The 13,167-nt window shown below is 42.2% G+C and overlaps 1 protein-coding gene and 1 long non-coding RNA gene across 6 annotated transcripts in view; one reads left to right on the top strand and one right to left on the bottom strand.

The window, feature by feature from the left end:
- SMARCE1 (SWI/SNF related BAF chromatin remodeling complex subunit E1) overlaps positions 1–8,829 on the bottom strand; it is a 28,077-nt gene extending 19,248 nt beyond the window's left edge. The window contains exons 1-4 of one of the 5 annotated variants that reach the window (XM_083408723.1): positions 8,689–8,829; positions 7,666–7,708; positions 6,948–6,991; positions 1,074–1,241 (exon numbers count right to left, since the gene is read on the bottom strand). In XM_083408723.1, the coding sequence (XP_083264849.1) occupies positions 1,074–1,241; positions 6,948–6,991; positions 7,666–7,672 (219 nt within the window). In that variant the 5' untranslated portion in view covers positions 7,673–7,708; positions 8,689–8,829. Of the gene's footprint in view, positions 1–1,073; positions 1,242–6,947; positions 6,992–7,665; positions 7,709–8,553 lie in introns of all 5 variants that reach the window. The other 4 variants (XM_083408725.1, XM_083408724.1, XM_083408726.1 and 1 more) reach the window with 4 other exon arrangements.
- A 174-nt stretch (positions 8,830–9,003) lies between these two features.
- On the top strand, positions 9,004–11,613 carry LOC310662026. Its single transcript, XR_014504203.1, has 2 exons — positions 9,004–9,106; positions 10,316–11,613. It is a non-coding gene; the product is annotated as an uncharacterized lncRNA (long non-coding RNA).
- Positions 11,614–13,167: the final 1,554 nt, after the last annotated feature.

Raw genomic sequence — 13,167 nt, 5'->3', positions numbered from 1 at the left:
GCAGGTGCTCCCCCCACCAACCCCAATTCCAGAACACAGCTTATTTTAACACATGGAGGCAGAAGATGCCAACTTAAATGAGCCTAAGAAGATTTTGGACATTCTTGAATGGCTTAGTTGATAAACAAATTGGCTGCTGAACACTGAAAACCTGGAAGTAAGTGTTTTCGAGCGTTTTTTGGAAGCCAAATGTCCGACGCAACTTCCAATTGAGTGCAGGAAGCTCCTGCAGCCAATCGGAAGATGGCCTTGGTTTTCAAATGTTTTGGAAGTTGAACAAACTTCAGAAATGGATTTGGTTCGACTTCTGAGGTACCTTGGTCCTCGAACGGAATCCGTTCTGGAAGTCTGTTCAAGTTCCGAAACGTTCGAAAACCAAGACGCGGCTCCAGATTGGCTGCAGGAAGCCAATCGGAAGCCACGTAAGCTGTGACAGATGTTCAGGTTCCAAAGAACATTCGCAAACCGGGACACTCACTTTTGGGTTTGTGGCGTTCGGGAGTCAAAACTTTAGACTCGCAAGGTGTTCGGGATCCAAGGTACGACTGTAGCTCTAAAACAATTTCCTGCAAATTTGGAAAAGGTCCACCCATCTGAGGAAGTAGGCTGTAGCTTCAGAAACATTCCTGCCAAGTTAAGTCTTGAAGATGCTGAAGCATGCCCACCTTTCAAGTGAACTGTTCTTCTGGAACTCAAAAGGCTGATTGCCTTGTGCATGTCTATCACTTGCTTCCTTCTCCCTTGGTGCCCTGGCAAGGCAATGTGTGAGCTGCCTCCATGGAAACCACAGTCAAGAGGTGCTGGGAGTGGTGCCTGATCTGCGATAACAGTTCCACCCATATGTGATGCTCCACTTATCAATGGGCATACACGTGAACTCACCCCCATTTTGTTGTATGCTTTACAAATAGAAGGCCATTATGTAAAACGTGCACAGTGGAAAAAAAAGAAAGGAAAAAAAGAGGAAGACTAGGGAGAGAGGGAAAGAAACCACAAGTTATTGTTGTTCATGTTTCATATTTGAAAAATGAAAATAAAAAAGTGGTATCAGCTAAGATTCAGAAGAACCTAACTCTAAAGCCATTTCTGGTCACTTCCTGTTGTTTGCCGGATGACGTAATAGTTGATTCTCCTACCGTGGCCCGGCTGTTGGTGCCCGGGTTCCCTCCCAGCCTGTAGTTGTTGTAGGCCAGATGGCTGTATGGATTGTATCCCACAAACCCCGGTGTGCTGGGCATTTGCTGATGGAAACAAATGAGACAAAAACACGAATGAGAAATGAATCCCAACGAGGAGAACACAGAGAAATGAAAATGGTTTGCAGTACAGCATGCAAAAGCAACCAGAAATTTAAACAAGCATAATGAGGTGTTAACAGCAGCTGGCTCTCTCTCCCTCTCTCAAGAGGGACAGTAAGCCTGAATGAAACCTGTTGAGGAAAGAGGGGTTTCTCTCTTTAAAAAAAACTTGCCACTGCAGATTCTGGATGGGTGTAACCTCAAAGTTAAAACAACTGCCTAGTTCAGATAACAACCTTGAGCTAGGTTAAGAACGTTGAGAACTTAAAATAAGAAAAGTCACTTTATCCAGAGATGGTCCACATTTATAATTGGCCTATTCCGACCTCTTTTTCTTAATGGTGACACTGATCATTCATAATGTACGGATATTCTTCACAACTGCGATCAGGGCAGTGGGGAAACTGAAGACATGCTACAACGATAAACTATAATGTTGTTCACTGCTCCTGCTCCTGCTGCACAGAAAAAGCATTTTGGTTTGTGACACTCATTCTGATTGTGCAGATAAAATATAACTGATAGAATTCGACAGGATGGGGTATGGGTGGGTGAAAACAGTCCAGATCCAAGGATCCACAGGCATGCACCTCTAGATCGTGGTACCCTGGCGCCCTGGCATCTTTACTTGGTCGCAAGTGGTTGGTAGCCAGGTGCAAAATGCACCTGGCGCCTGGCTAATTTCAAACACTGAAAACAGCAGACCATGGCTTGCTTCATAGCCGGGTCAGAAGAAGGGAACTGCATCATGCAATGAGCAGAGGAAGAATAAAATCCCAAAGCTCCTTGCTGACATAATGTCAAAGCATGATTTGGCACTGCGTCTGAACCGCCCAGTTTGCCAGTCATCTGCCCGCCTGGGGGCTAATTGCTATGCTCTGTAGGCGAATGGCAAATTGCATGCTTGATTTAAATATACATTCTAAAATAATCAATATAACCTTAGAACTATTACCACCCAACCTGCTGGGCTGGGCTCCAGCCAACCGAAATTAGAAAAACCAACTACCCTTCAGGTGCTTCTGAAGGATGCTGAAGGAAAACTCCCAAGAAAAATGGAGATTCACAGCTCTGATTCATTGCTTATCCAGGTGCTCATGGGGTACAACCCCCCCCCCAAACTGGAATACTCAAAGGACATGACACATCATAGGAAAGCATCTAAATATGTTTAGCCAAGTAGACCTAGTCCTTTATATGGGCGCTCGGTGCACCAATATTTTCTTAAGCCATTTGTCTTTTCAAAATTAGTTCACGGTTCAAACTTCAGTATTTATTTTGGATCTTTATATTCAACCAAATAAGACTATAGGTTGCATGTTAACAATTATCTAAAATACAAGTTAACTCACCCCCAAATGAATGAATATTTAATGGCAGCTGAAAATCCCATAGCTGAGATAGAAATCGTTGAAGCTGTGCCACAAAATAAATTACAATGAATTCTTTTTTTTGGGGGGGGGGGAGGTGTATCCATGGTGTCAAAAACACCCAGGAAGGCATTCCAAAGTCAGAGCACTGCCATCAAAAAAGCACTCGCCCTCGTATTCACCTGCCACACCACACTTTTCTATGTTTACCTAGCTCTAGCAAGGTGCTAGGAGCTGTACAGGATAGAGAAATAATAGGTTTTCCCATAATAGGTTGCCCAGTTATGTTGCTAGATGGTTGACTAGGACCAGTAAATGAAACATACTTAATTCATCAGTACTTAAATGTCTTTATTGCTGGCTCATTTCTGAGAGCAATTCAAAGTGCTATACAGCCTGAAAGCTGTCAAGTATAAGTAGGGCTGCTTACTCTCACACAAACCTGTCTCCATGGTTAAGTCCTCTGTTGAGGCCCTTCTTTGGGTGCCTCTCCTGCAGTATAAGTGAGTAGCAACTAAAGAAAGGGCCTTGGAACGCTCTCCCCAGGGAGACTGGCACAAAATTTCACATCCTGCTGGCATCAGGAGACTTTGTTTTATTTGCCCAGGTCTTTCAAAATAGATTTGCTTTCAGGCTGCCAATGTGCTTTTCCTGGTTCTTTATAGTTCTATTATTATCATTTCAAAATATCCCTATAAGCCACCCTGGAGGTTGTGAATCTGGCAGGTGATATATCAAATACTTTAATTAAATAAATGCAATGGGGACTCCAGCCAGCCAGATGTTTCTAGAACGCAGTGGGAGGAAAGCTTACATAGTTACCCTGGTATGGAGTGGGTGACACAAAATTATTTTAAAATTATTGCAGCCCTAAAGAGAAACTGCACAGCCACAATATTTAATCAATGTAATCAGAATTCAGTGCATCGAAAGATCTCAGAGGGCAAGGAACTTTATGTTCAAGTGTACAAGAGTAGCCAACAGTTGCATGGAAAAGGTCAGGTAGGCCAAAGCTCAGAATGAACCGGGCTTGCAAGTGAAGTTAAAAATAATAATAAAGATTTATTCAGCTACATTCAAAGCAAGAGGAAGTTCAAGCAAGTAGTAGGTTCCTTGCATGGATCAGGGGGATGTTGTGGACATGGTGTATGAGGGGATGCTCATCATATTTGCAGAGGACACCAAATTGGGAGAAGCCAATGCTGCAGAAGACAGAATCAGAATTCAAGATGACCTAAGCAGACTGGAGAACTGGGCCAAAACTAATGCAATTAATTTCAAGAGGGACAAATATGAAATCCTATACCTAGGCATGAAGAACAAGTTGAACAAACAGAAGACGGGGGGACACCAGGCTTGCAAGTAGTACATGTTAAAAGGATCTAGGGATCAAAGTAGACCTTAAGTTGGACATGAGTAAACAGTGTGATGCAGCAGCAAAAAAAAAAAAAGTTAATGCTATTCTAGGCTGCATCTACAGACGTATAGAGTCCAGATCAAGGGAAGTAATAATACCACTCTATTCTGCCTTGGTCAAAACACACCTAGAGTACTATGTCCACTTCTGGGCACCACAATTTAAAAATGATATTGACAAACTGCAATGTGTGCAGAGAAGGGCAGCCAAGATGATCAAGGGCCTGGAAACCAATCCTTATGAGGAATGGTTGAGAAAGTTTAGCCTGGTAAAGAGAAGACTGAGAGGAGATATGATAGCCATCTTCCAATTATCTTAGGGGCTGTCACATGGAAGACATGGAGCAAGCTTGTTTTCTCCTGCTCAGGAGGGCAGGACTCGATCCAATGGATTCCAACTAAACATCAGAAAAAACTTTCTGACAGTAAGCACTGTTTGACAGTGGAATGGATTCTCTTGGGAAGTTGTGGACCCTACTTCCTTGGAGGTTTCAAAGCACAAGTTGACTAACCACCTGCCATGGATGCTTTAGCTGAGATTCTTGCACTGCAGGCGGTTGGAGCAGATGACCCCTGGGGTCCCTTCCAACTCTACACATCTATGATTCTAAGGAAATGTCATTGGCACCCCAGTGCTAAACTCATTCGATGGAAATAAGTTCTGCACAAATCAGTGAGGCTCCTTTCCATGTAAATGATATAACTGTTAACGGCTAGATAATACAACTTTTAATAATGGGGGTTCTATTCTGTAGCCTGGTGAATAGGTAGAGTGGACAAACAATGCTTAAATCATGGTTAAAGAAGGGTACCAGGTTCTCACACGGCACCAATCTATAATTAAAACCAAGTCCAAAATCCAAGACGCCGTCAGATTATGGTTTGTTTTGGAGCACACAAACCATAGTTGAGCTGCTGGGGAGGGTTCACATATAGCACTAAGCCACGGTTTAATGAACTACAGCTTAATGAACCATGGTTTAATGTTAGGTGCAAACCAGGCCACTGCAGTAACTAATGACCAAATAGAAATAAAATGTTTAGCAGCGCCACAGAAAAAGGGGGAAATAGGATCCAACCAACAGTTCTGTCCAGTATACCCAAACCTGGACAATTCTCGGCTCTTGAACCATCCCGATATTCTGTTTTATTCTGTTCTGGAGAAGGTGAACCATAAATGCAACTAATACCCAAATCATTACTTTGAGACAGTACACTAGGTGCATAGTTTGCAGCTTGAATGCACTCCCCAAAGGTGGGCAATAAATATTTTTAATATAGTGGTTTAATAATAAGAGGTTTTCTTTTCTTTTTTTTTGCAAAAGCAGTTTTGAGCATGGCCTCAGTATTTATTTTTTTTAAAGTGATATGCACCAATTACAGACTCTCCAGATACCTTTCAGTTGGACCATCAGTATGCAGCAATCTGTGGAAACAGGCATGCTCCCATTGTTTGGGCCATCAGAAACAAAATGACTAGGCTGTGTTCAGGTGAGGTGCAAGGAGAAGAGGGAGAACACCTACCAAAAAGGTCACTGCATATGTGACAAACGGCCCACAAAAAAATGGAATCAGTGAGCTTTTGCATGAGTAGTGTCTGCAGATGTATAATTGTTTATTTTTCATTATTTTCTGTTACCACACAAAATCCAGATTCAATGGAAAGAGCTATAGGATGGCATTCTGACATGGTGTCAAACATGGTGTGAGTTCTACAATAAATTCCCATCAGGAAGCCCTCTGGCTCTGCAGAGAGCAGCCAAAGCAGGGAGGCTGAGTTCACACATCACTTGCACTTTGGTTTAGACAAGAAGCTGCACCAAGCCTTGAGTTTGCACACCCACCCCACATAGCTAAGGAGGAGGTTGGGGACCTTCACTTCTATTTAACCACAGCTTCCTGTGTCATCCAAACCTGTGGTCTTTAACCTGTGGTTAAAGAAGCCAGTTTCTGAAAACACAATTTGAAGTTGGCTTGTTTTAAGCTAACTATAGTTAATAACCATAGACAACATGACAACTGTAGTAAAGCAAAAGCTTCTTCTCACCTGAACTCAACAATGGTTTAGCATGACATGCCAGCCTGGTCACAAAGTGGAAACCTGAGGCCTGCATTTAATTCTTACCTTCTGCTCTCTAAAGTATGTGGCTTATAGCGTGCCTTCCTTTTCATAGCACACACCACAGATATTCTGAACGTGTTTACTCAAAAGGTTAATCTACTCTCTTTCCCTAGAAGTGAAAACCTTGTTCTGTTCTTTGTGTACCTCACTTCCACCTTCTGCTACTGTATGTAATAGCTATAACAACATCTCCCCCCCCCCCATTCCCTGCCAAGGTGTTTATACCTCATTCTATGGGAATAATTACAATATACAATTAGGGAGATTCACAAATGCCTGTTATTACCACACAGATGCTCATATCTTAGCAGACTTAAAAAACAGAGCTTGCATTTATCCAGGTTTCCAAAAATGTGTGGTCACAGCTTTTACTAGGTGCTTTGGAAAGAAGCTATGTGAGATATTACTTGGATTAAAGATGCAACACGAGATTAAAATGTGTACTTTTACAAAAATGAATGCCAAATGTTATAGGAAGTAAGCTTGTGTTATAGTCTGGAAACATAGCAAGCAGCAGGCATGAGACCCCAAGTTCTAATTCTTGAAAATGCCAGTTAAAAGCACTCCACAGCCAGGGCTGGCAAAGGATTCTGAGGTATGGACTGGAGTCAGAATTTAATCACGCTGTGAGAGGAACCATTTGTCTGATTTGGTTTACAGAGCTCTGCAGTATCTTCTCTGCTGAACTAAAATGAAATCAGGCTTTAGTTTACAAAGGAAGAAAAATACTTTCATACTTACGGTTGTGGGGGCTGGGGTGGGTGGTGGGGCATAGGATGGCCTTTCTGTTTTAAAAAAGAAGGGGGGGGGGAGAATGACTATGTAGACAAGCTGGAAACCTAGAGACTGCCAGCAAAAATTTCAAGTATCAAATCAAAAGGTGAATAGATGAGGGGGAGGAAAGTCTGTCATTTAAGAAAATACTTCATATAGGAGCACCCAAGCTGTGGTTTGTAATCTTGTGTTCAGTTCCCAAGAACTCAAAGGAGTGAGTAGAATGAACAAGCTCAAGTAAATTAAAAGTAAAACAGAATTTCTCTGTATTCTTCCCTTCTCCTATTCTAACAGAACAACCAAAGGGTGGCTGATTGAGTTGCTGAAGCAGTAACAGACTTTTCATGTGACTGCACATCCAGACTGTCACAATTTTCAGGATTTTGGAAAATTCAGGGTGCACAATTATAGTTGATTTGGAGCTCTTGAACAAATGAACTTTTTGCCATAAGGACAGTGACAGTAACACACTAAGTACGTAGTTCAAAATTGGGAAGGTTTAGAGCAGACTTTCTCAACTTTGGATCCTCAGGCGTCCCCAGATGTCTGGGGACCCAAGGCTGGTTTAGAGTGTGCAGATATCATTATCAATGATCCATGGAATGAAATATTGGTGCTATTCTATATGTGGATATGAATTAAATAAGAAAAAAAACACATACACACAGACTGCTGCTGAACTTACTTGACATTTTGGTAGAAAAGTGTTCAACCAGCTGACATTAGATCTGAAAAAGAAAAGCAGAACATCACTATAAATCATGTTCTCTCTTGACACATCCCATATAAACAGTTGGACCAACGTAGTCCTCCAACATCTACAACTAAAGCACATAATTGATATACAGTACTGAACAACAATCATCTATAAACTTCATTGTTTGCAGTACTGAGCTACCTTCTTAAACACAGATAATCCCCTTGTTGTTTCAGAGCAAAGATATGAACCAGTACAGGAAAAGTTTATTTCCCTCCCCCTTTAAACACTACCCACTTGTAGCGACTTCTTTCATGCGGTACCAAAAGAAAAAGTTGAAATCATATATCGCAAATGGTTTTCCTCTCTAGAGAAGAAAAAACTCTGAATCAAAATGTGCTTGTTTTGTGTAACAAGATCAAAATCTCAGAGTCATTAATGATAACAGATTAATTTAGGAGGATCAGTGTTTATATGTGTGTGTGTGTAAACACACACACACACACACACATATGTACACTCAATGAGGCCAAAATTAGACTCACAAAATGTTTAGGGGTATGAGTACCCCTGAGTCCCCCCCCCCACAAACCCTGATCCTCCTAAATTAATCTGTTATCAATAACGACCCTGGGAGTTTGAGATTTATATTATATTTTATATATAGCTTTCATATATATATAGAGAGAACTTTCTTTTTAAAAATCACGTTATGCCTTTTGTGTTTTTATGCTGTGAACCGCCCTGTGATCTTCGGACGAAGGGCGTTCTATAAACGCAATAAAATAAATGAATGAACTGAAGTACTGCCAGCTCTGCCTGTCCATCCCCTCCGCAAGAAGACGACGACGACCCGCTGGACTCAGCAGGACCTACTTCCGAGTAGACCTAGTGAGGACTGCGGGGAGGGGGCGCCACCCTCACAGCGGGTGCGGGGAGGAGGACAGCTAACGGGCGCGCAGGCTCTCTCTCACACAGGCGCCACACCCAGACTGGGCCCCGCAAACTCACCGGCTCCAACACGGGCCTCGGGCCTCGCTCCTTTGTCTCCAACGAGAGGGAAGCGGCGGAAGCAGGGATGGAGAGAGAGGGAGGAGGGGGAAGGCAGCAACTTCCGTTTCCTCTTCAGCACTTTCCACACAAACCTTTCCCCTCGCCCTGGCTCTCTCACCCACTCACTCCATTGCCCACTTTCCAATTGAAAACAAAAACCTCCCAATTTGGGAAGACATTTGCACCCAGTCATCTCCCTCTTAACTTAAAAGGACGCTGCCAGCGGATTGTTGCGAAACTGCGAATGCAATGTAGAAATTACATTTCCCGAAGCTGCCTGCTTGAAGCGGTTGGTAGGCAAGGAGTCGCGCGCCGGGTCACGTGAGGGCTAACGCGACGACGTGACGCAAAGAGAGTGAGCGTAGAGTTTAAGCAGGTCGGTGCGCAGGGCTCGTCCTCCGGTTCTTTTATGCGGGGAAGGTGGGAGAGTGTCGGTAGAAGTCGAAGCAGAAATGTCAGGATTTCTGCAGCCAGAAACAAACAGGAGTAGAGCAGCGAGGGCTTTCTCCTCTTTCTATTTTGCTGCTATCCCCAACCACCCTCAGAGCTACTTTTGACCTGCAAGATGGACAATGTCCTCCTCTTCAAAGCTTTCCCAAGGCTATTTGTCTAGGCACAACCCCCCACCCCCGGGGATAATGAAATATATTGGCAATCTCTCTTCGATGTTTAAACCCCTCTCTCCGGGAAGGAGTAAGATCTGAGTAAGGCAGTCTTTTGTTTAGGGGTAGACACATTGCTGTTCAGTCACAGCCACAGCAAAATCCTGATTATCTCAATTGATATCTATTTGTTACTGCATATTGGAAGGTGAAAATATGGCTTTGGTCCACTTATTTTTGCAACCTTCAATGGCGACAAGCTCTAAGTCTTAAAGAGTCCTGGCGCAAATTTACTCCTGGGGGAACAGCAATTTCATGTATTCAAAAGCGTAGCAATAAACCTATTGATGTAATTCTCGCGACTAGTTTAGATTTCTGTTTCAAAAGGGTAGAAGCAAAGCAAGCCAACATTTCCACAAATTAGCTGATTTCAAGAATTTGAAGAGAAAGGTTTGCTACCTGCAGATGGGATATATTTGTGTTGTATTCTTATTTTTGCTTTTGTGCTGTCTAGCTTAGTCATCTATGTTTTAATATAATAGAGTTTTGCATACAGACAGGGATATTGAGAGGTTACCGCATGGTGTGATCTGAAAGCAAGGGCTTAAATGGTATTTGTGCCTCCCACAGGGCAAGAGATTAATGTGTGTCGGTGCTCATTTTCCTAATTTTAAAAAGTATTCTAACAGGACCTCCAAAAGCAGTCCTGTCTCCCCTGAGTAAGGAAAAAGATTTTAATGCTTAAATGTTTGTGGACCTAATCAGTTTGTGGGATGTAAAATTAGGGCTTTCCATTCCTGGCCCAACAGATGTATCCTAGTCAGGAGAGTCACTTCTATGAGAACCTATAAGCCTTTGTGGCAGAAGGTATTTACAGAAATAAGCTATATTGCGCATCAACGTGGAATGTATCACAAGTTTTGGATTTTAAAAGAAGGGCAATCTGGCTTTGTTGTAACGAACTAATTATTTTTCTTTTGCAGTGGCACGTCTACTAGTGTCACAGAATTGGAAAGGATTGAAACATCTGTGTATCTCCAGTTGGAAACAGAATGGATGGTCTATTGCTGCACCAGAGAAATTAACAAACAGATTACATGCATTGAATAATACAAATGATGGAGACGATTTTGTTGAAATATGGCATCCTTTTATCAAATATTATAAGACTTTAAATTATTTCTAAATCTGCATCTATATGCCATGGTGTATTTGTAACAGTGAAACCGGACGCCTTCATCTGTCCCCGCTGCCATAAAACTTTTCTCTCTCATATTGGTCTCTACAGCAACAGCAGGGGCTGTAACTCTCTAGTGGCTCATTCTTCCATTGTCTCAAGACCGATGGATGCCACCAAATACGCATCATATATGCAAATACGCATTATATGCAAATTTCATGCACATCTGTATCATCCATCTGTGGCCCTCTAGTTGTTGGACTCCAACTCCCATCGGCTCCAGTGAGCATGGCTAAATATCAAGCATGATGGGAATTGTAGGCCAACAACATCTGGAGGCCCACATGCTCCCCACCCATGCCCCAAAGTGACCAGAGGATAATGGCCCTCTAAGATAACCAATTTTGATCTAGCTTGTTTTCCACAGCATAGTTTTCACTACGGTGGTGACTCTTGCTTGTACTGCTTTCAACTGTGGGCAGCCGTTTGTGGGATTGCTCTTGCAAGTAAACAAAGAAATCCCTGTTAGCAGAAGACTAGATGCACATGAGGAATTTCTTCTGACAGTCTAGTTTTCAGAATATGATATTATCTAATATGCTTGTTTGATCTGCAAATATTAGTATGAGTTTGGGGGTGCCAATCTCCGCTAAATTCCTGGACCCAGTAAGTGTTAGAAATTAATCAAGCCTCCTGAACCCCTGGATCTATCAAGAGTTAAAATATAAGCCAGACTAGCTTTCTTATGAGGTAATCACCTGGGAGATGAGCCATTAAGAGAAAACAAAGGGGAAGGTGATGGATCACTAAGATAGCAAGAGAGGGGAGTCTGTGCCAGATGGAAAATGGGCGAGACCCCCTCCTCCAGGTCTAGATAGTTAGAAGGCCAGAGTTTTGAAACAGAGTGTAAACTTGACTGTGATGTGATCCAAAAGGAAAAAGGTTGCAGGCTGTAAAAGGCAGAGGCAGAGCACAATGTTTGCTTTCTGCTGTGATCCAAGACTACAGCTACGGGAGAAACAAGTTCCTTTTGCGGTGTTTATGCAGTGAGCCCCTCCATCGTAGGTTCAGGTTGTAAATAAACCATATATTATGAAGATACCACAGTCTCCGCTATGCCTCATTTCCCAAAGGAAACACGGACCCCGGGTAAGGGTGCCTGAAACCCCTGGAATCTCGCACCGTTCAGAGATTGGAGTGGCATGCAACTATATATTTGTTTTGAAAATGTTATTTTTTCTCCCCGAGTCTTTAGAATGAGAAGAGCTAAGCTTGAAAATTAATAAATAAGAGCTTAGATGAAATGCAAAGCTAAGAGGAAATTTCCTAGGCTATTATATATTTTAAAATAAATTTATGTTGTCTGGAGAAACAGCCAAGTGTCAGGTAGTTCCCAAAAGGTGTTTTCCTTTCTACCACCAGTATAAACACTCTGGATTGTATACTTTGAAGTCAGATTAGCACGTTAAGCCTATCATTCCAATGAAGATGTGACATTGTATGTATTTATATCAAAACAACCTGTCATCTGTGTTTTGGCATGTCTGAATAGAGAAAAGGGGGGGGGATATGAAATCGAGACTTGGGATTTGTACAGCTAAACAAAATAATTAATTTTAATAAGGGATTTGGGCAATTGTATTTACCCCTGAATGGGAGCGCTTTTGTTTGGTTTGCTAATCCTGTTGTAAACAGTTTAGTGAACAGCTATGCAATTGCTTTTATCTGGTTGTTTTACTTGTTCTTTTTGTAGTTTTGTTGCAAATGTGTGCTACTTTCAGTTCAGGTGCAAGATTGTTATGCTATGAGATAGAAAGAAAGATAATCACTGTTGGCAGAGACCTGATGGGTAGTGCCGATTTATTGTATCTGTGGCTTGCATAACATTTGGTGTTGTGTGTAATGTATATTATCCTTGAGCAATAATTGAGCTGTGCTGCCTTCTGCCCTTAATTGCTGGACTGGGCCATCAGTGAGTAGGTGAGTCTTGGCAAAACCAAAGATGGGAAATAAATGACCACATTTTTAAACAGGAGCCCAATGTTTTGCTGCCCTTAATTATGGGCTTTTCTTGAAAGTCCTGTATGACTCAGAGCTTGGATGGACTCAAGTATCACTTATACCTTGAGGCACTCTGTACATTCATCCTACACATTAATCTCTTGCAGACAAACTTGCACCATCTTAAACTGTTGGGTTACAGATTCCTGCACAATGCTAGGGGTTTCATTTCTGGCACCTCTCTGGTGGGTGATATTGCTATTCTTAGAGAACAAGCGAGGCGTTCATGGTGAGTTCCGGCACATTTTTCCTAGAAAAGAAAAGCACTAGTTATGCCTTGGAATCAGAAAGCCATAGCTATACTGTGGGGTTAGGATCCCACCCCCCTAATTGACCAATGGCTACCTGCAGGATTTTTTTTTTTTTTTGTAATCTTTCAATCAATATATTCTGAAAACAGTTAACATACAGGCAAATTCGGCTTCTCAAAGTTATTTGAGAAAGTTCTTTGCTGAGGGACTATTTCCCCCCTTTCCTTTGGAAATGGATTTGCAACTCGGGCAGCCAGGATGAAACTTATTTCAGTCTAGACCCATCTCTGGAATGACAGAGAGATTGTATTACTCCAGTTTCAACACAGTAATAGCGGCTGCT

The sequence above is a fragment of the Podarcis tiliguerta genome (assembly GCF_965153285.1).
Source record: "Podarcis tiliguerta genome assembly, chromosome: 13".
Taxonomy (NCBI): domain Eukaryota; kingdom Metazoa; phylum Chordata; class Lepidosauria; order Squamata; family Lacertidae; genus Podarcis; species Podarcis tiliguerta.
The sequence above is the reverse complement of the archived record's forward strand: the minus strand, read 5'-3'. Positions and strand labels throughout refer to the sequence as shown.